Source organism: Ailuropoda melanoleuca, chromosome 2, assembly GCF_002007445.2.
Source record: "Ailuropoda melanoleuca isolate Jingjing chromosome 2, ASM200744v2, whole genome shotgun sequence".
Classification (NCBI taxonomy): Eukaryota; Metazoa; Chordata; class Mammalia; order Carnivora; family Ursidae; genus Ailuropoda; species Ailuropoda melanoleuca.
This window is the reverse complement of record NC_048219.1, coordinates 139,313,351-139,340,184: the sequence shown is the minus strand read 5'-3', so window position 1 is coordinate 139,340,184 and position 26,834 is coordinate 139,313,351. Positions and strand designations below refer to the sequence as shown.

Here is a 26,834-nt window from a genome sequence, read left to right as displayed (position 1 = left end):
GTTTTGCCCCATCCTATCTATTTTCCACATGGTAGCCAGAGGCAATTTTCTAAATGACCATGTCATCCTCTGAGTAACATCTTCAATGGTTCCCCATAACTTTCAGAACAAAGATGGCACTCTTCAGTTCAGCGCACACGGCCTTTCTCGATCTAATACCTAACTTACCTTTCCAGCTCATCTCCAACTCTTCCTTAGAGCTCAGTCTCTGCTCCAACACAACAACTCCATCTGCTAGCCCTGTAAGAACCAGCCCAGGCTCATCTACTTCTGGCCTCTTCCCTAACTCCCAGGTCCTTGTTAAATGCCCTAACACTGGGCTCCCATTTCATTCTGTGTATAATAATATAATAACAATTATCTCACCTGAAAGCAGGTATAGAATCCTATTCATCTTTCTACTTCTGTGGCCTGGATCACGGCAGATGACAAATGAATGTATATTCAGGAAATGAACAAGTCTTTTAGTTGTTCTTGCTCGAAAACATCCACCAACATCTCTAATTCCTTCAGAAATTACACATTGCTAGGTGAAAGCCAGCTAGCTAGTCTGATAAAAGAAATCTAAGTGTTATCTATCTTGAGAAACATAAGGTTAACAGCAGGCTTTTAGGAGGTAATTCTAAATCAGTAAGGGAGATGTTACTGGGGAGTCTTTCAGGATGATGGGATAGATAGTTATGTCACAAGGATTGCTAATGTTCTTAGCACCACATTAGGGAACAATGATAGCAATAGGCTTAAGGATAAGGAACTTCAAATTCCTGCCTTATTTACAGATGGGTTGCTGGGTGCTGCTAATTTGTAGAATAAATATTTATACTGATATCTATGTACCAGTTGAGAACTGCCTGGAGATCTGCAAAACCATTCAGAAAAATTATAAATAAAGAATCCAAAACTAAACCAGAATAATATACAAGTGGTTGTCTCTTCGAGGACAAATAATCCGAATGGTCACTTCCTGAATAAAATCAGCACAGCCAGCCATACAATGATTAAGGAAAACCACCCCAAAGCAGGGTTAGGGGTCTGCTATAGCCTGAAAGTTCGTGTCCCCACCCCTCCCCCCAAACTTCATATGTTCAAATCCTAATCCCCAATGTGGTGATATTTGGAGATGGACCTTTGGGAGGTAATTAGGGATGGGATTAGTGCCCTTAGAAAAGAGATGCAGGAGAGCTCCCTCACGACTTCTGCCATGTGAGAACACAGCAGAAGGACCCTTGTCTGGGCACCAGGAAAGAGACCCTCACCGGACACTGAATGTGCTGGCACCTTGGTCATGGACTTCTCAGCCTCCAGAACTGCGAGAAATAAATGTTTGTTGTTCAAGCCATCCAATCTGTGGTATTTTTGTCCTAGCAGTCCAAATGGACTAAGACATATCTTACGACATTCAGTAGAATAAAATATGTTTGCCATGGAAGACAACAGGGCATGGTGGTCCAGAGCCCAGGCTTGGCAGTGAGAAAAGTCTGTGTGGAATCTTGGCTCCGACACTTTCTGGCTGCATGAGTGTGGACAAGGCACCTAACCTTTAGAAGCAGAAGTTTCCTCACCTGTGAAATGGGGCCATTCTGTTATTTTGTTCACAAGGATCTAATATAAAAAAGATTAATTTTATCTCTAGTAAAATAAGGTTTTCTAGCATAGGAGAAGTAGCTAAATAAAAAGATAAACAAACCAACTCAACTCCAAACTGATATATGCTTTTCCTTTAAACATCACAGCTCCTGTTACAGCAGCTGGGAGAAGTTCGTTCCCTCTCCAAATGGGAAAACTCTGTCTTCAGCTGAAACTGTGTATGAGATCTAAATCTGATTCCCAAACATTTGAAACAATAGTTGTGGCAGCTCAGAAGATTAGTTTGGATCTTCCCCCACAATCATACCAGTGTCTGAGTCTCCTTAATCCTCTTCCAAGTTGGTTAAATTAGGTTTAGGCAGATGAAGCATTTACTAAATACTCTCATGTTCAAATAATCCACATCACCTTATAATGAGGACATTGTTAAAAGAACCAGATCTTGCAGGGGGAAAAAAAGATCAACTGGCAAAGTCACCTGAATTCTAGGATTTAGGAAATAAAAGCAAAATATTTCCACAACTCTCAGTTTTCTATGGATCACAGCTCAAAACTTAAATCTTGAGACGATAATGCAGCTTCATTTTACGGAGTCTCTCTTTCGTAAGGTCCCAGGAAGGAAATGACTCTCCTGCTTATGGGTTAACACACGATTCAAGTGCAGCTTCATGGATTCTATTGCAAAATCCTTCAGAGGCTGTTGATGTGTGTTGATGTAAGGGGGTATCTTATAGAATTGCTTTAACCTCAGATACCACATTGGTGTGAAGAGAAAAACATACTATTTGAATATTTCTGGAAGCTGCATTTTTTTCCCTGGGGAAATGCAAAAGTGAGACACTGACTTTAGCTCGCTTTTGGAAAGATGGGTGAAGAGCCATTAGGAAAAGCTGAATACAGACCAAAAGAAAGCTACATACAGACAAGAGGAAACAAAGCTAGCACTCTAGTGTTCCCTGCAATAATATTCAGGCCCCAAGTCGTGCGAAAGTATAGGCATAACGATTAACAGACCAAAAAAGTGACATTCACAATTTTATGAATTTCTAGTGTTTTAAGATTTCGTTTCTCTCTTTTGTTTTTTCTCTCCTCCCATTTGTCCTCTCCAAGGTTGAAAGGGAAAAATGGAAGACTGGATATCTAAAAATATCTTTGGATATTAAACACCAACTTATTTAATAGGACACATATGTCACTGAACTCATTTTTGTAGACCTTGTCCCTGGACAGCCAACCTTTCAAAGAAATAGTTGGCTTCCTCGGCTCTGGTATCATGGCCAGATTCCTGCTACAGCAACTGCACTCTGTAATCTAAAAATCTAAATATTTAAATCCATGATCCATGGAATTTCACAGCCTTTTATGCCTTCACCCTAATATTCCAAGATCCAGCTGAAACCACTATTGAAAGTCCCTGTCATTTCACAAATGAAGATATCTTAGGGACAAAAGCCTGTACCTCTGCAAATGTGGTGAAGCAAACTACAGAAGACAAACCTGGGAGCTGGACATTTCAAAGAGCTATGGTTCTCATCTCTTTTTTTGAGCAAAAGAAGATCCAAACAAAGTCACACAACAGCTAAACCAATGCCATCTGTGTGGAAACCATATTTTAAACACAAACAAAATCAAACGCTCCATATGCCTTCACTCCTGAACATTTGCTAGAACATTTCTGAGTATTTATTGTTAGAAAGTCAGCGTGGTCAAGTAAAGGAAGCAAAAAAACCCTTCGGGAGTCCTTGGCTTTCCTGCACTGGCCTTCCCTCACACTCTGCCCTGTTATCACCACGCACATTGTGCATTCTATATGCAGACACTACACTACACTCTTTCTGCCTCTGTGTATTTACTTCCAAAATAATTTAACATGCTCCTTCTTTTAGAATTCAGGGATTTTCATCAAAAACCAGGGATGTACTGTGTGGTGACTAACATAATATAATAAAAAAACATTTTGCAAAGCATATTTGTAAACCAGGTTTTTTAGCCTTTGCCATGTCATGACACACAACCAGGCCACAGACAGAGGTGCTCCCATGGCCCAGTCCTGCCCGACTGTGGCAACATTATGGTACGACCATAATTTATCCAGTGCCCAGCAGAGCGCCAGAGTGCCTCACTTGAAGACCTGCTGTAAATTGTATTTGTTTCCAAGAAATGTTAATACTATTACTTCTTTAAAAAGTTGCTAAATGGAATATGAAATTTTAATTTAAAAGCACATAAAAATGTACGTGACTCTTCATCCCACTCCTAAATCTCATCAAGTTTTTTACAACTTGCCTGTGTGAAGACTGCTTAAGACCCTATTTCCAAACACTTGTAGTTGTTTCTGTTCCCTGTAAGAAACACTAAAAGGTGGCTTGTCTACAGTGACATTCCGTTTGTGACTCTGGCTGTGTGTTATTTTTTTCATTGAACTTTCAGCATTGAGAGTGGAGCCATTTAGCAGATCATTCCCTTGCAACCTCAGCCAAAGGCCCCCCCAAAAAAGCCTATGCTGATCAGAAGCAAAGCTCAGTGACTTGTTCTTTGCTGCTCCGGTCCCTGTTAACTGCCTTAAACATTTCATTATTTGACTTTTTATGTACACAAAGGAATGTCATACTTTCGGGTCCAAAGAGAGCTTCAGACATTCCTATACGTCCTCTTCTTTGAATCTCCTAAGAGATTCGCTAGAATCACCTAAGAGCCACTGGGGAGGGAAAAGTTACATTTTCAGTTGAGAAACTAAAATTGACAAAGGTCTTATTGAAATTCTTATTGATTTCACGAACAATCATCTAGTTTTGATTTTGGCATCAGAATGACAGTTTCAGTAGAATACATTATTATAATTATTGTAGAGGCTGCTTTTAGGCAACAGGCTTGAACAATGGAAACCTGAGTAAGGTAAAAGGGCCCACAGTGACCACTGCACTGAATGCAAACAGGCCCGTTAGGTGATGCACCTCAAAATACACATAAGCCCTAGCTGACCAATGGGCTACTTTACAGCCGGGCACAGGCACCAAAAAAGGAAAATTCCATATGTTCCCATACTTCCTCCTCACTTCTCCCCTTAACTACAGCCCCCACCACTGTCTCCTGGCAGACAGTCTCTCCTTTGCAGTCCTGCCCGCTGCTCCCTTGCAGTGTATTCAATACCTTTCTATTTCCTTTGTTCTGCCTCTAGTGAATTCCTTCATTGTCCGTGCTGCTGGCCTCCACCTGATTGGGTCGCCCTACATTTATTATTACAAATATAGTATTATTATAGCATGATAATCAGATTTATATAACTAAACACCAAGCTTATCGCTAAAATCACTCCCTCTCCTTCCTCTGTTGCACCATTTTATTTTTGCTCTTAGGAAACTGACTCTGGAATAACAAGAAGGCATCCCCTTCATGACAATAAATGCAAGAAATACAGTTCAAATAGTTTTAAATGAAAGTTGCTTACAAAAATTGTTCGACTCGTTTCCCACATGCCATGGGCTAGGTGTCTCATTTAAAACTGTCAATATCAAAGGTTAGATGGTTGACAAACACCCAAGTTTAAGTCCTAAGGCTCTGAGTCTGTGACTCATGCACGGAATGCTGCAGTTCTTCAGCTGGGTTACTGCCCCACTCTCAAACCTGGACTCAATCATGCCGAGATATGAGGAACTCACGCATGCTACTAATCTTATTGCCTTCCAGGAGGTACCAATAAGACAGCAGGACACTAATCAGAAACAGTTGAACTTCAGAATTACACAGAGAAGATTTACGTACTGAGAGTGAGACCCTTTTCAAAATGCCAAACCCATTCACACTTGGTGCATAATTTTTTAAAAATTGAGCTTTCTTTCACTACCATGTCTAATAACTCCATTGATTTCAATGTTTTAGTAAGTTTAGTGTAGATAACGGTAATAAATTAGTGGAAAATGTTGTCAAAGAAATAGAATTTTTCTTACTGGCCACTCATAACTCCCTCCATAAGATGGATAATAATATTTAGTTATCAGAATAAGCAGAGCTTCGAAAAATTCAAGCGATAAAATTCTCGCTGTACTATATATTTAAAATGAGAGTAAAATGTAAGCTTCATTTTAACATTACTGCTTATACAATCCACATGGTTAAAAATTCTCAGGTGTTACAGCCAACAAAATGATAATGCCATAGCCATATTTTAAAATTCATTTTTTGGGGGTGTCTAGGGGGCTCAGTCAGTTAAGTATCTGACTCTTGATTTCAGCTCAGGTCATGATCTCAGGGTCATGAAATCGAGCCCCATGTCAGGCCCCAGGCTGGGTGTGGAAACTGCTTAAGATTCTTTCTCTCCCTCTCCCTCTGCCCTGTGCTCTCAAAAACAAACAAACAAAAAACCCCCGCTAAATAAATAAATAAAACTCATTTTTTTCTCAGTCACCATGTTATATACCTAAACAGTATTTTCTATCCAGAGTCTTTCTAACTGAAAAACATTACTTCGTCCTTCCGTTTGTAAGAGAAACAGTTAAGAATAAGTCTTTTAACCTTCTATTTTAGATGCTTTCCTGTATTAAATGATTTGAACACATTCTGTTGGGAATTACTAAGAAAATAAACACTGAAACTTGCAGAAGTTTCTAATTCCACATATTTTCATCATTAAAATCCAAACGTATGTTAATGTGCTGATATAAAGACCAATATTTCAAGTTGTCCTCACTGATTACTATAGCCAAATTCTTTTGCAACAAAGGTTTGGGGATTTTCAGGTGTGTTGTGGGAAAAATATTTGAGCAGAGGAGGAGAAAAGACATTAAAGCAAGCTACACCCTCCTTTTAGTCGGGCCTGAGACCATCTCTCCAGACCATGCTAATTTATCTAAAATGATTATGCTTACCAATCAGATGACCCAGTTTTGTTTCCTCTCATCCAAGTATTGGATACAGCTAAATAAACCACAGAGCAACCTGATTCAGTCTACCTTGCCCCCTACAGACTTTCCCAAGGCCCACTACTAATCTTTTTCTCCAGTCTTATTTGGAGACTGCATTCATTTTCATAATGAATTTGTGTTTAAAAAAAAACACACACACACAAAAAGAAAGAAATCCCATTTCTTAAAGTCTCCCACTGTTCTAGACAGATGGCTGAGCCCCATCTCCTAAGCTCTAGTCCCATGGTTACAACTGTTGACCAGAAATACTTACAATATGCAACTGAAGTGTAAGATCCAAGATGCTTTTTGAAATAAAACTAATTTCCTCCGAAGAGACTACCCATCTGAATTAATTTATCACTTGATAAACATATATTAAATACCTACTATGTCCTAGATACCATGTCCCATGTCGAGCACATCCCTGTTTCTTGTTCATCTACCATCATTCTCTGAGTGACTGAGAATTAACATCACTGAGTTGTGTTTATACGTCAAGACAACCAGTCATAGAATAGAATGCACAGCTTCCAGTATTCTTATCCAATCATGTAGAGAGGATAAGATTATAGAGCAGGTATTGCTGGGCCAAGCAATATATGAGCAGACTGCCCTCCTAAGAGGTTGTTGCCCTGACACAAACAAAGTTATGAATGCTTGTTTCCTTGTATTCCTGACAGCCTATGCGTCATCTTTTTTCTTCTAGTCTAACCTGTTTGATAGGCAAAATACAAATTTTCATTTCTCATATTAAATTCTGAGGTTGAAAATTTTTGCATATAGTCATAAGTCATTTACATTTTTTTCTTTTATGAGAAAGGAGAAAGTTATTTGTCAATTTCTTTCTATAAGGAGTGTTTGGGGGCACCTGGCTGGCTTGGTTGGTGGAGTATGTGACTCTTGATCTTGGGGTTGTGAGTTCAAACCCCACACTGGGTGTAGAGATTACTTAAAAATAAAATCTTTTTAAACTTTTTTTTTTTAAGATTTTATTTTTCTACTTGAGAGAGAGAGAGAGAGTGAGAGAGAGACCACATGAGAAGGGGGGAGAAGGAGAAGCAGACTCCCTCTGAGCAGGGAGCCTGATGTGGGACTCTATCTCAGGACTCTGGGATCGTGACTTGAGCCAAAGGCAGACGCTTAACTGACTGAGCCACCCAGGTGCCCCAAAAACAAAATCTTAAAAAAAAAAGGAGTGTTTGTTTTTTTTCTGAAGTTTGAGGTGGTGACAGGCAGCAATGCAGTGTAAAGTATAAGTCCTACTAGGATGGGGGCTCCAGCCATTCCAGTTGGATATTTAAAGAAAGGGATATGTAGAGGATTGGAACCCTCAGGCAAAACCACAGCAGAACCTTAGACTATTACAACAATAAAACCAATTTATGTATACTATCTTACATGCTTTGTAAATGTAGTTTCTAATCACCATATATTCTTCCACAATAGAACGGTATCAAATTTACTTAATTGTTTTCCCTTTTCTGGACATTTTAAAAGGACAAATTCTGAGTGAATTATTGGCATAAAGCATCTGAACAATTTTTAAAGGCTCTTAATACATACTGCAAAATATTTTTGCACAAAATCCGTTCCTTCATACTTCTAACAGCATGCTAATAAAATGTGTCTTTTCCATTTCTCCTACTTCTAGACTCTACCAGAAATAGCTTCATTTTGTTTGCATAAACTTTCTCCACAAGACCCTTGAATATATGCCTTGGAATTTTATAGCCATCTCTTGTAAGTGGGCTTTTTCTTCCCTGCAGGCCTTGATATTCCATGAAGGAGCTAAGGCTAAATCTCATCTTCCAGGAGGGAATATCTGCTTCATAGGACTTGAGAATTCCTAAGTTCAGAAACGACCATGAAACAATATCCTGGGCATATGTGCCTCAGATGATTAAATTCTACCTAGGATAGGTACTACTAGCTGTCTATTCAACTTTCATTCTTTCCTGTTTCTTTTCCAACAGAACCCTTATATCATATGGGGCACAAAGTGATCAACTATGTTTTCCAGCTTCTCCTGTAGATAAAGGAGGCCCATGAGATGTAAACAGAAGTCATTGGGTAGGGCTTCCAGGAAAATATTTTTTGCCCTTTTGCAAAGAAAGTAACTATGATGGCTGGATCTCCAGCAGTCTTCTTGGGGTCATGAAAGAAAAGCCAGGAGAGTTGCAGAGGCCTGACATTCTTGATCTTCTGAACCAATGCCAGAAACTGCCTACCCTCCCTGCACTTCTGGTGACATAGAGAACGTAAACATTTGTCTATCAAACTCACTATATTTCAGTGTCTGTTTATTAAAGCAGAGAACAACTCGTAACTGATGCACTATTATAAAAAAAAATCTTCCAGATACATATTTTTCATTTCTATGGGAGATGATATGAACTTTATACTAGGAATTGAAGTTACATTGGGTCTTTTTTTTCCAGTGCCTTCCCACAGCGTTAAATAGAAACTGCTACATGAAGTGGGGGTTCCATTGAAGGACTGATTAAGAGGATGTAGTCTAGAGCGAGGAATGACCAGCCCACAAGAGATGAGAAGAGCCCTGGTCCCCAGGCAGCAACGCAAGTTGAAAATCAGAAGGCAGAGTACAAGTGTGCTGCTGTGAGCTGGACTACCCTGAGCGTGGGTAAATAGAGCAGTGAAAGACAAATGGAATGGACACTTAGTAATTTGATCCTTGGAGATCTGGAGTGGATCCTTGGATGTTCTGTCCCCCACCCACACCCCAAACATTCAGGACCTTGTGTAATGAGTTAGCATATGAACTGTCCTTTGGAGGACAAATCAGTTAAGAACTGAAACAAGCCTAGAGCTCTTCGCACTTATCTGATTTCTGCACAAATGCAGAGTTTGACATTTAAAGTTGGTGAGTGCCCATTGGGAGAGCTCAGCCATTGTGTCGGGGCATAAAAACTTCTCCTTTGAAATTAGGATAGTATGTAAACTCATCCCTTAAGAGCTTTGTAGATCTCTTGCATTTGTTTCTTGGACCTGTTTGAATTTGTTCTTTTAAATAGGCTGCTTAGAGAAAATACCTGGCACTGATTTAATGAAAAGGGATATCATTAATTTCTTCCTTTAAAAAGGAAGGGTCCCTTTGGGAATACTGAGTCTTCATGTATATGTCAGACAAACCCAGCCTAATGTCTAGGTAGACTGGCTGTTCTCATTGCTCACTGCTAAGCAGCTGAACAGACCCTTTTGGATAGTGAAGAAGGAAATGGAGCTCTGAGTTGGTGGGAGGGGTATAGCCCTTATACCATTCAGGTGGATTAATGAAACAGAACTCCTCACCATTACACAAAGTGACAGACCCAGAAAATACCAACAAATTAGTCCCATTCTTCTTAAATGCAGTAAAGGTTCAAGGGGATAAACTCTTGAGACTTGCGGTGACATCGAGGAAAAACCAAGAGCAGTTTATAGAAATCTTAGCATACTTCGTAAGTCTTGACAATTTGAAAGGAAAGGGGGAGTTGCTAACTTGGAAATTGCTACTTTGAGAAGTGATTCTCATTTGAGGGGTAAGAAATCACAGCAGCAGCTAACTGTTTATTAAGTGCTTACCTTGTGCCAGGCTCTATTCTCATGCATTAAACTGATAATCTGGAGTCTTATTTTTGTTGTTGTTTTGTTTTGTTTTGTTCTGTTTTAGAGTTTTATTTATTCATTTGAGAGAGAGAGCATGAACAGGGGAGCGGCAGGCAGAGGGAGAGGGAGAAGCAGGCTCCCGGCTGAGCAAGGACCAGGACATAACCTGAGCTGAAGGCAGACGGTTAACTGACTGAGCCACCCAGGCACCTCTGGAGTCTTATTTTTGAAGGACAAGTCCTGACCTGGAGTTCCCTCAAAGCTGCCGGAGCGTCACACACATTAAAAACACGCACAGGTGCACAAATTCTTAGGAATGTGGATCAGAGACCAAGGAAATTCAGGCTAATCAAAGGGTTAAATACCAGCAAAGTCCTGGAAAGACAGGCAAAATATGGGACTGGAAAGGTTTGGGGCTGGTGGTTGGCATTGCTCAGAAAAGTCTGGTTTAGGATAGAATACAAACTTGAAGCCGGGGAACAGAAAGTCGCTGCGAATTGTTCATACTTGGAAGTAAATTGTGGACTCATTTAATGTCAGTTGTTGATCTTGAATTTCTCCTTTTTGTCATTACCCCAACTTCATCTTTATAGCTTAATAAGAGATATATTTATTCCTTAAAAAGAAACAAGTAATTTTTATGTAAATCTGACAGCAGTCCAAGCTAAACAGAACACCTATACCTAATGCCAATAATGCCTGAGGCATGGTTTTAAGTCCCTTATTTTGCGTGCTTGCCTCTGACCCTAACCAGGATAGAGCCCATGAAATCGCAAACTCTGACCAATACACAAACCATCAAATAGCTTGGGCATAACGTAACAGATGTCACAGTCTATTGGTGCCCATAGAGCTAACTGTTCAACCCCTTGAGCTTTCTAGTTTCCCCTGTTCCTTTGTAGAACAAAAAGGAAAATACATGTAAGAAGCTAAAGTGGCTGTCCAAAGAACCGAATAGTCTGGGCCATAAGAGTGGTCCAGAGGCACCACTTCCTTGATTTCTCCCTAGAACTCAGCTCTGTGTTGACCAACTGGGACTCAGTTTCCTCATCTGTCAAATAAGAGGGTTGAGGAGAAGTATCTCAAAGGCTTGTATAATTCCAGACTCAGATAAGTCAGGCCATATAAACTCAGTAGAGAACTTACCCACAGAAAAATGAAATATTCCCATGAATAAGAAACAGAACCCCACGCAGGAGCACACTTCTTTTGAATGCTTACTATATGCCAAGTATTATGTGAAGCACTTTACATGCATATCCCATGTTATAGGTATTTTTATTATTCCTATTTTACAGATGAGAAGAAAGAGGCACAGAGAGGTTAAGTAACTTGCCCAAAGTCACAAAGCTGTCAGAGTGGCAGGGCTGAGATGTCCATTTAAGTCTGCTTGACTCCAAAGCCTGCTATGCTGTAGTGCTGAGAGTGTGGGACCGTCATTCGTGGACATCTCTCTCTCTTTTTTAATAAGAGCTCTAAACCAGAAGCAACCCAGATGCCCAGTGACAGAAGACTGGATTCACAGAGTAGGCTACTCTACAGCAATGAAAATAAACAAGTTAATCCTAAAAAATGTAATGTTAACGGAAAAAAGGAAAAAGCTAGAAACGAATGCATGCTGTGTGATTCTAGTTATGCAAAGTTTAAAAACAGGCAAAATGGAACTATGATATTTAGGATGCATACTCAGGAAGAAAAAGAGAGTCATAATCAGGAAAGGGTGTGCAGAACATTGCTGAGGTGTGGGCAATCGTTTTTGCAATCTCAGTAGTTATGTGTGGGTTTCCCTTATAATAATTCCCTACACTGCCCAACTCTGTTTTAAATGTTTTTTTTTTTCTGTAGGCATGTTACATTTCAGAATTTAAAAAAATATAAAAACAAGAACAACCAAAATCTCCTATCTCTCCCATGTGAGCTTTCCCAGGTATGGAAAGGGAACAGTTAAGGGGCTGGAGACACCTTTCTCCTTTCTTTGCCTGGCTGATTCTTGATCCCCCCTTCAGTTCTCAGCTTTGGTTTAAGCCTATCTGGCCCTTCTTCACTCCTCTGAGACCCAGTATCCTCGTTGGAGCTCAGATCCAGTGCTCACTCTTATTAACACTTCAGTCAAAGGACACTTGATTTTGGAATTACTTGTCTATTTCCCTCTTGGAATGTAAACTTCACAAGGACAAGCCTAGATCCTGCCACCTTGTATACCACCAGCATCCAACATAGTTCCTGTCACTTGGTAGGTGCTCAGTAAATATCTGCTGAATATCTAAATAAATGAGTAAGAAGGGTGCATTTCACTCTTTCCCAGCCTTCTCTGATTTAAGCCAATACCTTTTCTTCTGCTAAATACAGTTTTTACCAGAAGCTGACAACTGGAGTTTTCTTGGCCATTTTAGGAATTCTAGTGACCTAACCAATATAAGTAGCAAGGAAACGGGAAACTCATAGAGAAATGAAAACTGGAGAAAAATCTTAGCATGGTTCTGCATATAGTCATATTTTTTTTTCTTATTTACTTTTGGACTGTGTCTGTCTTGCATCCCTATAGTACTTAAAATTGATTATATTTAATTCAGGAAACACATTGTGTCAGGTTCTCATATGTTTAACATGTAAATGACAGATTACCTTTTCCTCTCAGACTACTTATACTTTCTTGGATGTGGAATGGGTGCTAAGCCAAGATGCGAGTCTGGTTGATTTGAAAGCATTTTTCTTCCTAATTATATACAAATAAAAAATTAATTACTGTTCTACTAAAGACACTATTTAAAAAATGAAAAGACAAGCCACAGACTGAGAGAAATATTTGAAAAACATATCTGACAAAGGACTGGTATCCAAAATATACAGATAATTCTTAAAACTTAACAATAAGAAAACAAACAATTTAAAAATGGGAAAAAGATCTAAACAGATACTTCACCAAAGAAGACATAAAGATGGCAAATAAGCACGTGAAAAGTTGCTTCAAATCATATACCAGGGAAATGAAAATTAAAACAACAATGAAATACTACTACACACCTATTAAAATGGCCAAAATCTAAAACACTGATAACACCAAATGCTGGTGAGTATGTAGAGCAACAGGAACTCTTATTCGCTGCTGGTGGGAACGCAAAATGGTACAGCTATTTTGGAAGACAGCTTCTTACAAAGTTAAACATACTCTTAACCATATAATCTAGCAATCGCACGCTTCAGTGTTTACCGCAAAGAGTTGAAAACTTTTACTCACACAAAACCCGAACAAAGATGTTTACAGCAGCTTTATTCATAATTGCCAAAACTTGAAAGCAACCAAGATGTCCTTTAAAAGGTGAATGGATAAACAATCCACACAATGGATAAACATCCACACAACAGAGTATTTTCAGCAATAAAAAGAAATGGACTATCAAGCCGTGCAAAGACATGGACGAGCTCAAATGCATATTGCTAACTGAAAGAAGGCAATTTGAAGAAGCTATGTACTGTATAATTCCAAGTATATTTCCATTCTGGAAAAGGGAAAATTTGTAAACAGTAAAAGAACAAAACCAAACAAAAAACAACAACCCCTACTCTCTCCCCACAAATACAGGTTGCCACCGGCTTAGGGGGAGGGAGGGAAGGAGAAGCAGGTGGAGCCAAAGGGATTTTTAGGCAAGTGAAACTACCCTGTATGATACTGCAGTGGTGGATACACGTCAACACATTTGTCAAAACTCAAACTGTACAACACAAAGGGTAAGCCCCAATGTGAATTCTGGACTTCAGTTAATAACATATCAACATTGGTCATCATTGTAACAACTGAGCCATGTAATGCAAGATGTTAATAATAGGGGAAACTTGTGGGAGGGGAAGACATAAAGGGGTATATGAGAATTCTGAACTTTGTTCAATTTTCTGAAAACTCCAAGATACTAAAAAAAAGGCTATTAATTAAAAAAAAAAGTATTACTCCTAATCTTGGAAAACCAGCAAAAGTAAAAAGAAAAACCACCCCACTCCTCACTGCTACCACTATACAACTGTATGTTTAATTTTAAAGTTGAAAAGAATCCTTTAAAATAAAACAAACTAGGCAGCCACGGTTAACAGGGCAGTCTACAGAGTATGTGCTGTTTCAAATACATCAAGCAAGAAAAGAATTTAAAAATAAAATTCCTCTCAGCACGTTTTAAAGCCATGCCATCAGCATCCCATTCTGGAAGCCAGGGACCCTAACTTGCCTCACACACCCCGCCTTGCGCTGTTTGGCAGCTGCGCTCCTGATGTCCTGGGTCAACGCCAGAACCTCACTTGGCATCTGCAAAAAGTGCATCCTGACCTGACACACTCAGGAAAGCACCGGAAAAGTTCCTGCTGAACTTTCCTCGGATATGTTTGCAGTCACAATCTAAGCAGAAATAACGGCCCCAAACTATGCAAATTCATAATATGCTTTAGTGAGTTGCAGGAATGAGAACAGACTGTCACAAGGCTTCCCTGACCATGTGGCCTCGGGAAGGGTAGATGACAATTGACCTCCTGGGCTGTGGCCACTTCCCCTCCAGCCTCAACTCCTTAGGCAGGGTCAGCATCTTGCTGCCTCAGCTGGTGGTGGTACTGACCTATGTGGACTGCGTCCCTTCTCCTTATCACCAGATCCCCAAATTTCAGGGAAAATGAGGTGCCAAAATGAATGGTCTCCTCTTGGTAGTTAACCTACAAAATTCTTTCTAAAAGTCACAATTTTGGACAGAAGCCTTAGTTAGGGTAAACTGCCACCACTGCCAGCCAGCACTCTGTTCATATTCTTCAAAATTACAAAATAAAGCTGAACAAAAACAAGACAACCCCAAATCCAGATCTGGTAAAAACAAGAAAAGTCTTTTAAGCAAAGGAAGAAAGGTATATGATTAACATAAATGAGGCTAAATTAGAAATGAAGTTTGGGATTAGGAGAGCTATAATCTCCTCTCTTCTTTCTCTTTCCATCCTCTACCCTCATGCCCACAGGCCTCAAACCGTGCAATCCTTATGCTGGCCTTGCCTCAATTCTTTTGCAAAAAACCACAACACAAACATTATGGTGATGACATACATATTAGAGATCCGTGCAAATATTCAGATCTGGTGGGGTTTAGAGCAATTTTGCATTAAGGGAGGCTGGCAAAGACTGGCAGAGTTTATAAAATAGAAACATCCTTTAAAAGCAACAATTCCTAAAATTTTAGAAATTGAGACACTTTATGAAAATCTGGAGCACTCCCCTCCTCCTCCTCTACAACAAAGTAACAAGTAAATGTAACTTCGTTCTAGACAATTTCCTGAGAGTTTAATGAGAACACTTGAGATAAATAGGGACACTAGCGTATTCTCAAACCTGCTTTGGAAAATAACAGCTGCAAAGACCAAGATATTAGAAATACACTGCACTCTCTAAGTGTCTTATTTCACTTCCTGGCCTGTGGGTAATATACAGCAGGTGCTCAATAAGTGCTTGTTGAATGAATAGAAAACCATACATACACAGTTCACTTTTTCTGATTCAGTGGAGAATCTCAGAGATAGGAGACATCTGGAGCAGTGGTTCTCAAAGGGTAGTCCCAGACCAGCAGTGTGGTGTTACTAGGGAACTTGATAAAAACCCAAATTCCCTCTCTCTTCTACTCGAAATCAGAGAGAGTGGAGTGGGCCCAGTGATTCTGATGCACACTGAAGTCTGAGCAGCACTCATCAAAAAAGATCCTTTAACAAGGAAGTGTTTTTTTCCACTTCCCATGCTAACGGAATAAGAATTCTATGCCTGTAATTCCTTTACTGCCTCACTGAGACAAGCCCTGAGACAGGCTTTACCAGCCTCACTGATGAGGGTTTGCGGTGAATTCTGTGGCACCTGGGAAAGAAGAAAGGATGCCTCAGGCCAATGGAAGCCAAAAAGAAGAGGGATTCAGAGTACCAGAGAATACCCATATGTGAGGGCATAAGAGAGGCCTTGAAGGCTTGTGTGTAGCATTTCATAATAGCATCAGATGCAGGCCACAGAGGCCTGGCAGCCTTCCCTCTGTATAGGGTTTGCTTTCCATGTGCTTTCCCGATAGGGATTATGTTGCCTTTGAGACTCCGTTGTAAGAACATGCTCTCTTGGTCAAATGGATGACATGTGAGCCCTTTATGGTCACAGTGCTTGCTGTTTGGCAAGCTGCCTGTAACCCCTTCCAGACACAGGCAGGCAGTGTGAGGCATTTCTGTCACATGGATGTAAGGCTTTGTCTTGCCTGAAACAGTGATCTGATTTAAAAAAAGAAAAAAAAAAAAAAAGAAGTTCCTCCCCAAATCAAGTTCAACTTCTAGTATTATAATAGGGTGACCAACTTGTCCCCCTGTGCCTGGGACTGTCCTGGTGTTAGCACTGAAAATCCCACATCTTGGAAAATCCTTCAGTTCCAGGAAAACAGAGATGTTTGGCCAACCTAAGGATTAAGAGTTCCAAAGATAAAATAGAGCCCAAGTTTGCTTTCTGATAGCTGAACCAATGCCAGAATCAGTAAGAGTTAGCAATGAGCAACAAGAAAGAAAAATAATAAAGGAGATGGCATTAGACTGGGTAGAAGTGTGGGGCAGACGGGCTACGAAAGATCTGAAATCAGATCACCAACTGGACATCAGACACTCTCTGAGGGCTCTACCACAGCCCAACACAGTGTACTGCCAACTGTCTCCCTTTGGGAGGCCAGTGCAATTCCACTCGCTCCTCAGCTCCCTACAAATGTGCCATGCTCCATTTTTAAGACCCAATGGAGTTAAAGTGCAGTGTAGCAAATACAATAACCTTCTTACCTTCAAAATGAAGTATGGGGGCGCCTGGCTGGCTCTGTTGGTGGAGCATGTGGTCATGAGTTCAAGCCCCATACTAGGTGTAGAGCTTACTTAAAATTTTTTTTAAAAAATATGAATAATTTATATTGCTTGTAGTTGAGAAGATAACCAAGGGCAGACCTACCTCACTTAGGTGAGGTATCACAGGAAAGGGTAGGTGGTCCCATTTCACAGTGGTCTCCAGGACTCTCTCTGCATTACGGCCCAGTGTGATAATTGTTGTTAATGATCATGTCCTGAGACACTTAAGAAGAATGTTCATTACACTTAGTATGAAAGGGAGTCATAGGTTTTGTAAAGTTTCAGCTGTCTGGAAAATGAAACTTACCCAGAATATCTCATTCACTGATGAGGTCTGTAGTCTATCCTCAACCCAGGGGCTGGAGTAATCATTTTAAAACACAAGTCAAGTCATGTCACTCCTGTGCTGAAAACGCTCAGCACTCTGCATTTCCCTGAGTTTATACCCTTACTACTGTGGGCCTCAGAGCACCAATACGGGCAACCACCTGGAAGCTCATCAGTGTTACAGAATTTTTGGAGCCACCCAGACCTACTGAATCAAAATCTTCATATGAACTAGATCCCTGGGGTGCTTGTTAAGTCTTTAAGAAGCACTGGCCTGGGGCACCTGACTAGCTCAGTCGATAGAGCATGTGACTCATTTTATTTTATTTTTTATTTCTTTTAAGCAGGTTCCATGCCCAGCATGGAGCCCAACATGGGGCTTGAACTCAAGACCCTGAGATCAAGACCTGAGCTGAGATCAAGAGTTGGGACACTCAACTGACTGAGCCGCCCAGGTGCCTCAAGCATGGAACTCTTGATCTTGGGTTTGTGAGTTCAAGCCCCATGTTGGGGGTAGAGATTACTTAATAAATAAAAGTTTAAAAAAAAAATAAAGAAGAGCTAACCCGTATCATCTGGCTCCTCACCTCCTACCATTTTCTTGTTCTCCCAGCTCCCATCACGTGGGCTTTTTTCTATTCCTCACCTATTCCATGCCGACTCTCCCCTCAGAGCCTTTGCCATAGATATGCCCTTTGCCTGGAATGCTCTTCTCTCAAACACTGCATGGCTAATTAGCTTGCCACTTGCAAGCCTTCTCAATGAAACCAACATTAACCACTCCATCTAAAAGGGCAACCATCCCCCAAACCCCTCTTCCATACTTTGGCCACTCCTAATCTCCCTTGCAGTATTTTCTCCCTCGTAACACTTGACCCTTCTGACATCCCATACCACTGACTTTTGTACTATGCTTACTGTTTATTGTCATCTCCCTCTGCTAGAACGTAGCATTGTGAGGACAGGAATTCTTTACTGTTGTTCCCTGATGTATCACACAGGCCTAGAACAGTGTTAGTGATGTATGTGGTCTGTGGACTGACTCTTGCTACTTGTCCCAACAAGATTAGTAAAGAAACTTAGAATAATTTAATTTAGAGTAAGAAATTTAGAAAAGTTTAGATCAATTTGATGTTGACACAACACCCGAATATGCCATTATGTATCTAGTAGGTGAACTTTGAAAAACATGGGTTTGAACTGTGTGGGTCCACTCACACATGGTTTTTTTTCCCAATAAATTTATTGGAAATTTTTTTTAGATTTGTAACAATTTGAAAAAACTCTCAGATGAACTTCACAGTTTAAAAATACTGAAAAAAATTAAGAAAAAGGTATTACTGTAAGAATACAGTATATAATACATATGATATACATTACACATGTTAATCAACTGCTTATGTTATCAGTAAGGTTTCAGGTCAACAGTAGGCTATGAGTAAATTTTTGAAGAATCAAAAGTTAAACATGGATTTTTGTGCAGAGGTCAGCACTCCTAACTCCTGTGTTGTTGAAGGGTCAAATATAATTCCTTTTTATTGTGTTCACAAAAGTATCTAACTGTGCAAATTGGAAATTAAAACAACGAACCCAAAACTGGTCTTTTAAAACAGCATAAGAAGTCTGAGAACAGGACAGTTCCCGGTACTTAGTATTAATAATCTTTGAGTAAATACATGAATAAATAAATATAAGGACAAATGTCTAAAGAATACACTTTTATTTTTTTAAAAGATTTTATTTATTTATTTATTTGACAGAGAGAAAGAGACAATGAGAGAGGGAACACAAGCAGGGGGAGTGGGAGAGGGAGAAGCAGGCTCCGTGCTGAGCAGGGAACCCTAGGCAGGGCTTGATCCCAGGACCCTGGGATCATGACCTGAGCTGAAGGCAGACGCTTAATGACTGAGCCACCCTGGCACCCCTAAAGAATATATTTTTAAACAGTAAAATCAGATCAAGTCTCTATATATGCCTATCAGTCTAATTAAATAATTTCACTGCTTGGATTAGCTGCAAAGTGATTCGTATTATGCACTTCCTGGGTATACTGTGCTTTCCCTCTTCTATGCGAAGATGAGTCAGGCTCCAATGGACAAATTAAGGACACTTCTGAGAGACTCTCTAAGGGGCTGAAGACAGCCTTGTACAAGCTCCACATCTGTATACTTCTTTGCATGCCTGCCCTGAGCAGAGCTGGCCTGACTAACTTTAGATTTATTCCCTGCCTCTCTCCATCCCCCACCCCACCAGACCACATCATACAACAGCGAAGTTATTAGCAGTCATTGCAAGTTACAAGGCTAACTTGTTGGATGTTAGTGGGTTTTTTTTACACTGAAAAGATCACAATATTCTCATTCAGTCTTTCACAGAAATATAGGTTGAAATAACTGGTAATTCAAGGGAAAAAATTAAACACAAAGGTATAATCTGCTGAAATGTCTCTTACAAAATATACTCTTGCTTCTATAGCTGATAACCTTGAAAACATAAAATTGGAAAGCTTTTGTTCTTCAAACCATCGTTGCTACTTTCTAAGGTCAAGAGGAATTTGATTTACATAATGCATTTTCCTGTCTAAACCTTTCTCTCTCCCCCACTCAAAACAACAGCAACAAAATAAAACAGCTTGGATCATTTTAACTTGTTCCACTGGTATGCTATACCTATTTGGGGGTGACTAAGAGACATTTATTTTATTCCAGGATTATTAGAAACACATTGTATAACTTTTCTCTGACTCATTCAAGAGCTTCATTACATTCTTGCTTCCATTATATTTCATCACGGCTTTGGATGCTCAAGAATTCAGTTAGAATATGTAGGCTAGGGTGTGAGAAGAGAATACAGAAATGAAAAGATACAATCCCAGAGAGTTTAAAATATAGTAGAAGAATGAAAATATAATGTAAGGCAGGATGTGATAAGTACTATAAGAGAAGTCGAAGGGCACAGAAGAGGGAACCATGGGGGAATCAAGAATGGAGAGGACTGGGGAGCCTGGGTGGCTCAATCAGTTAAGCATCCAACTCTTGATTTCGGCTCAGCTCATGATCTCAGGGTCGTGAGATCGAGCTCCATATCGGGCTCCATGCCGGGCATGGAACATGCCAAGGTTCTCTCTCTCCCTCTCTCTCTATCCCTCTCCCCCCACCCCCCCTGGTGGGACTGAAAAGTGAACAGGGAAGAAGGATAGATGGGGCAGAGAGCGCTGTGTGAGCAAAGTCACAGAGGAGAGAAAGGACATACTAGGCATGCTTGGAGAATAGAGAACAGTTTGGATATTCTGAAGCACAGAATGAGGAAGAGAGATCAGTGGAAGACACAGCTAGAAAGGAAGATTAAGACCATAACAGAGATAGCCTTGAATGTCACACCAAGAAATTTAGAGCTGATGCTGAAGCAATGGGGAGCCATGGAAGAGTATGGAGGAAGAGAATGTTTAAGATCAGAGTATGCTTTAGAAAATCTCTTCAGGTATCTGTGCAGAAGATAAGTTGAAGGAGGAAAAGAATGGAAGCAGGAAGACTACTCAGGATGCTATTTACAAGAGTGTAAGAAGAAGTAATGGTGATGGTGGCAGACCCAAGAGAAAATCAGCTAGATTGGAGGGAAAAAACAAGTGTGACAGGAAAGTACATATGAGCCACTCATAGCAAGTCAGATGTGTAGTTTATTAGTCGGTTTGACTTTGGGGATACTTTCCTAAAGACTGGGAAGGATGACTGTAATCCAACAAGTCCCTTTAATAGTTAATTCAAAATACAATATATTTTTACTCCCTCTAAACTCCTACCAAAATTTATTGCTTTAAAATAAGAACTTTATTTCTGTTTTTTACACTTATAGATTAAATTTGCATTTATATAATATCAATAGCAATGACTACCACAGCAGCAGCTGAAATAACATACTCTTACATGAACCAGATACCACACTGTGCTCTTTACTTATACTACCAGCTCATTGAATCCTCAGTATAACTCCTTAGCTATGAATTACTATTTCTCTAATTTTACATGTGTAAGTACTGAGATAAGGAGATGTTTCATAACTCAATTAACACTACACAGGAGAACAGAGATTTGAATCCAGGCAGGTCTCATTCCAGAATCTGTGCCTTTGGCTACTCAATCATACTTAGAATTTTTCTTTTTACATGTATTTTAAAGTACAATGCCAAAAGAGAACAAACACTGGAACCAACAAATTGAAAATAAATAGCAAGATGATAGACTTAAGCCAAAATACATCAATAATCACAATAAATATAAATGGTCTAAACAACCCACTTAAAAGGTAAAGATTGCCCATTTGGATAGAGACAAATGCCAATCAAATTCTTGCATAATGGATTCTGCTCCATGACACTGTCTTTTCCTAAATTTTCCTCTTTTTTTGCACACTCCTACCCCTATCTCATTGTGACCTTATTCCTGAACACTAACTGGCTGTGTGGGAACACTGAACACTGTGGGGAAAATATTCCCTTTGACAGATTTATCATTTTCTGCATATCCATTTAGAAGTTTCTACTAGAGTACACTCATCCTCTCTTGTCTCTCTCCAAGAACTTAAGTTCCATATAGACTGAAGGTCCTAACACATTTATTGTACATTTCCCACTTTATACTGTACTATTTTGTCACTGAAAAACAGACCAAGAAGAAATTTGGAGAGACTTGAGAATCTACTGCATATTTCAGAAAAATAGATGAGGTTGACATTAAGTGAAATCTTGTATTTAAAGTTGAAAAGGTTTCTTTCTTCGGAATGGTCCACACTGCTCTTAGTATCTTCTGGTTCATAAATATTTCTTATGATCACGATTCTATTTTATCTTCCGGAAGTACACATAAGCCACACATTATAGCCATACATAAGCCCCCCAAATAACTTTCACCACATTCTGTAGCAAAGAATTTAGAAAAGGGGCCATAAATAGCTATTTTCCAAAGGAGTCTGGTAAGATGTGTGTATTTTGTCTGAAAGAATGGTAGTGTTGCCAAAAGAACAGAACTACTCTCTAAATCCATATTCTTTACCAAGCCCTAGATTTTGACCCAAAATGATCTACCCCACTGAAAGCTGGTCAATTATTTATTTTTCCTTTGATAAAATGGAATTATGAAGCAGTTTCCTAATTTGAGGTTCTTAACAGGTAAAGGGAAATAATGGCCTTGATATTCATTTTCTTCCCTCAGAGAAGTAAACTTGAGTGGCAAGAGAAGGCAGTAAATGGCTACCTTTAATACACGTTTTGCTTCCAACCTTTATGGCTGCACAAACCTGAACTTTTTGCTAACATTAGGTCATATTACTTATCTGAATACTACCTTCTAGACAGTCCTGCCTAAAGAACTCATCAAGAAGTACACAAGCACACAAAAGGTAGAAGCAGTATGCAGTTCAAAATGTTCTTACCAGGTTTTGTAGGGGCTTCTCTCAAGGGGCTCCATCCTGGGCAACCTGGGGCAGCAAGGCACGTCTGAGAAGATGGCAGATCAGTCCCAGAAATGGAGTGCTTCAGAAAGACCCAATAAGAGAAACATTACTTTTATCTTCGGATGAAGCAGCCTTAAGAATATAGCTTCCATTTAACTAAGGGACCTTTAACCCTGATATGGGGAGGAAGTTAAGTATATTGGGGTCATGTTGTGAGTTGCCCCCGTCTTGCACGAGAATTGAGTGGAGGTCCTCTCCTTGGGGCAATTAGTAGCAGAGTCTCAGCACCTTTTGCTTAATTCATTTATTTCTTCCTCTGAACAAGTCAACCTAGCACCCTCTTAAATTAATTATAGTCCAGAATATAAAAAACAGCCATGTGCTGATTTTCTCCTATACTTAATTTTTATCCGTAAGAAAGAAAAAAGAAAACCTATAGGAAGGTATTAATCTACTTAACATTTCTAAGTACATCATCCAAAGGATTTTGTTTTTTTAATCTTACATATGCTCAGCAGAGTTACTGGCAAAAACTGTACATTTTCTTCATTTCATCCTTTCAACATCAAATAGTAGGCAGCAAAAATTGGATCAGACTTCAAAGCCTGCTGTGGGCTCCAAGTCACAGAGAGACGCCTCCATTTCACATATTGAATTCGAGCAGGATATCAAAGTGCTACCAAAGAACCTCGGGTCCTTACTCAAAAAGAGGCTCTAACATCTGTAGAGAGTGGAGTGCACAGACAAATCACCTCGGGGAGCAGCTAGCATTTATTCTCAGCAGCAAATTTCCAGGCTTTTGATTCTCTCTTCACTGTACCTCCCTGTCTCTCTGCTGAACCAAAGTTCTTTAGCAAGCTGGGCTTTTGTCTCAAAGACTTCAAAATATCACTAACAGTTTCATGTTTGGATGACCTGACCAAGCAGCCACAGACAGGCTTCCCAACCATCGACTTGCACAAGTCTGAAATAAAGATACACAGTCACTTCAGAATCAAGATGTCCAGCTACCTTATTTGAATGTCCTGCAGAGACATCACACCCTTTTGGAGAACACTGGGCTTGTGGATGCCTAAAAAGAAAAATAACCATTTTTAAGAGGCCTGAAATCATATTAAGAACTTAAAGAGGGTTATTTTCCTCCAAAGACATATCAGAACATACTCTTACTAAGTTTCCATTATTTCCCATTCTGGTCCTCGATTAAAAGGACATGGTCAACTTAAGAAAATGCATCCTAGGGACGCCTGGGTGGCTCAGTCGGTTAAGCATCTGTCTTCGGCTCAGGTCATGATGCTAGGGTCCTGGGATCAAGCCCTGCATTGAGCCTGCTTCTCCCTCTCCTTCTGCCACTCCCCTGCTTGTGTTCTCTCTCTCTCTCTGTGTCAAATAAATAAATAAAATATTTAAAAAAAAATACATCCTACTAAGTGTTACTGTTATAGTCACAGTCAGCCTGAGGTTCTAAGACTGTAGAAGTTACCCTTTTTAAAGTTGTATGATACAGGGGCGCCTGGGTGGCACAGCGGTTAAGCGTCTGCCTTCAGCTCAGGGCGTGATCCCGGCGTTATGGGATCGAGCCCCACATCAGGCTCCTCCGCTATGAGCCTGCTTCTTCCTCTCCCACTCCCCCTGCTTCTGTTCCCTCTCTCACTGGCTGTCTCTATCTCTGTCAAATAAATAAATAAAATCTTTAAAAAAAAAGTTGTATGATACAATTTAGTTCACTATTAGAATTTCATAGACTTTACCAAGAAGCCAACAAAACTGATGCTAGGGTTGTACTTATACCAGCCAGCACACTGTAATCACATTAATTGTTAGATAATTCAAAATGGATTCTGTAGTCAAATAAATATGGGAAATGCTGAGTTGTACAAAGTTAAGAGGCTTCCTTACTTCAGGAACGATCTTTTACAATCACAATATTCATTTATGGATTCCTAAAGGTGGGGGTGAGGGGTGGGTGTAGAGTTTCTTAAACCAATTTGACCAAGCAACTTAAAAAGTGATAACCTACTAACATCTATTAAAATGTTAATTGTTTCATGGGGCAAAGTTTGGAAAAATAATTGTGCTGTGTCCCCAATTTCTAGTAACTGAAACCCACTGTATAAAAGTGTGGTAATTATTATACACTGTTAAAATACAAGCTGGCCCTTTCAGATGGACCCCAGAAGAGTGGAAAGCACTGACTAGGGGAAGAGACATCTGGGTTCTAACTCCTGTGTCAAGATCCCTGGTATCCCTTTCTCTCTCTATACTCACACACATACTTTCTCTCTTTCTCTCTCTCCTCTCTCTCTCTCTCTCTCTCTCTCTCACACACACATACACACACACACAGAGAGACTGGGGAAATTTCTATAGTATTCTGGTTCTAGTTTTCCTCAACCGTAAAATGAAGGGACTGAGATAAACCATTCCTAAGGTCTCTTCTAGTTCTATATCAAAATTTTTATTTTTTATTTAAACTGATAAATTCATTTTCTTAATTTTCTGTGAACAATTCAGAGAGTATAAGCAATATCCCCATTTAAAAAATATCACATCAGTACCTGGGAGAGGAGACTATAATGATATATTTATTTGTGTGCACACTTGTTTATCATATGTCTCCCACTATGGAATGTAAGCTCCAAGAAGGCAGGGATTGGATCTGCTTTATTCTATACTCTACATTAGCACCTAACCCTACGGGCTGGTATGTTACAAAGTGGTCAATGAATATTTGACAAGTGTGACAAGTTGAATGATTAAAAGAATGACTAGACCCCCAAATATGGGCCATGAAGATCAGCAATAATACCCTTAACGTTAATATTAAAGTAATGAGCTTTTATATAACACTCCATATTTTTAAAAATGCTTTTATATATCTAATGAGAATTTCACAACCATTTGAGCTAAGGGCTTTGATTGTCCCTATTATATAGACGAAGAAACTGTAGTTCAGAGTGGGTAAGGGATTTCGCCAGGGATCAGATGAATATCTGGCAGAGCTGACATTGACCCCTGTTGGTCTGACCTCAAATCCTTTGTCTTCCTCTGAAACTCGACACCCTCAATGCCTTTGGTTTGTGTGTATCAGGCCAAGGAACTCATTCCCGTCAGCCTAGGAAAGTCCCAATGGTTCTGGGACACCTAAAGGACAGATGGACTCTGAGGTCCTCCAGGAGTCCTGGCAAGGTTTGGAGACAATCTAAGGAAGAGAGTTTAGCTGTCACATTACTATGGGCTCTCTAATTTCTGCCCTACCTGCCCCAACATGAGGAAGAGGAAATGAAAGAGGAAATGAAACCTCTTAAGAACTCTGCTTATTTGCATGGCTTTGTAGGATCCAAAAGCCAGGGGCAGTTATCTTCCAGGTCTGCACTGAGGGTCAGTTCAGCAGTTTGAGCCCCTTCTCATTCAAATCTTTGGAAGAATCTAAGGCAGCTCAATATAAATATATATTACTTGGTTTTATAAAAGCGGAGGTGGGATCGGTAGTGTCCATAGGCAAATAGATTAGAAAATACCTGATCAAGCAAATACTTGATTAAAGCAGATTTCTTTCCCAAGAGGCTTTCCAGAACCTTTAGCTTAATACCATGCACAATGAAACACCACCAGGAGAAAACAATACACAGCATTTCCCAGATGTTATCTTAGAATGGCACCCTTCTCCCAGGGAGCATGTTGGAGGCCTACTGGTTCTTATAACATGCCTTAGGAAATTCTAATCTGAGCAGCCCTTATTTGAAACAAATTCCAATCTCCCTTTATGGGGCACCTAGGTGGCTCAGCCTGTTAAGTGTCTGTCTTCGGCTCAGGTCATGATCCTGGGTCCTGGGATTGAGTCCCGAGTCAGGCTCCCTGCTCAGCGGGGAGTCTGTTTCTCCCTCTCCCTCTGCCCCTCTGCCTGCTCATGCACGTGCTCTTTCTCTCTCTCAAATAAATAAAATCCTTAAAAAAATAAATTTAAAAAATGGTATAAGTTTTCTTCAAAAGTCTAACTGCCTCAACTCCTTTGCAGGAATTTATCAGATATGCTGTCTTTTGCTTCAAGGACTTGAGACTGGCAGTCTATGATAATGCTCCATAAGCTGT

At 39.9% G+C, this 26,834-nt stretch overlaps 1 protein-coding gene across 1 annotated transcript in view; it reads right to left on the bottom strand.

Moving 5' to 3' along the window:
• Nucleotides 1-26,834, bottom strand: part of MYO3B (myosin IIIB) — a 368,137-nt gene that overhangs the window by 53,932 nt on the left and 287,371 nt on the right. Inside the window, exons 31-32 of the mRNA XM_034642243.1 lie at nt 23,754-23,814; nt 22,722-22,821 (exon numbers count right to left, since the gene is read on the bottom strand). Coding sequence (XP_034498134.1) covers nt 22,722-22,821; nt 23,754-23,814 — 161 coding nt within the window. The remainder of the gene's footprint in view (nt 1-22,721; nt 22,822-23,753; nt 23,815-26,834) is intronic.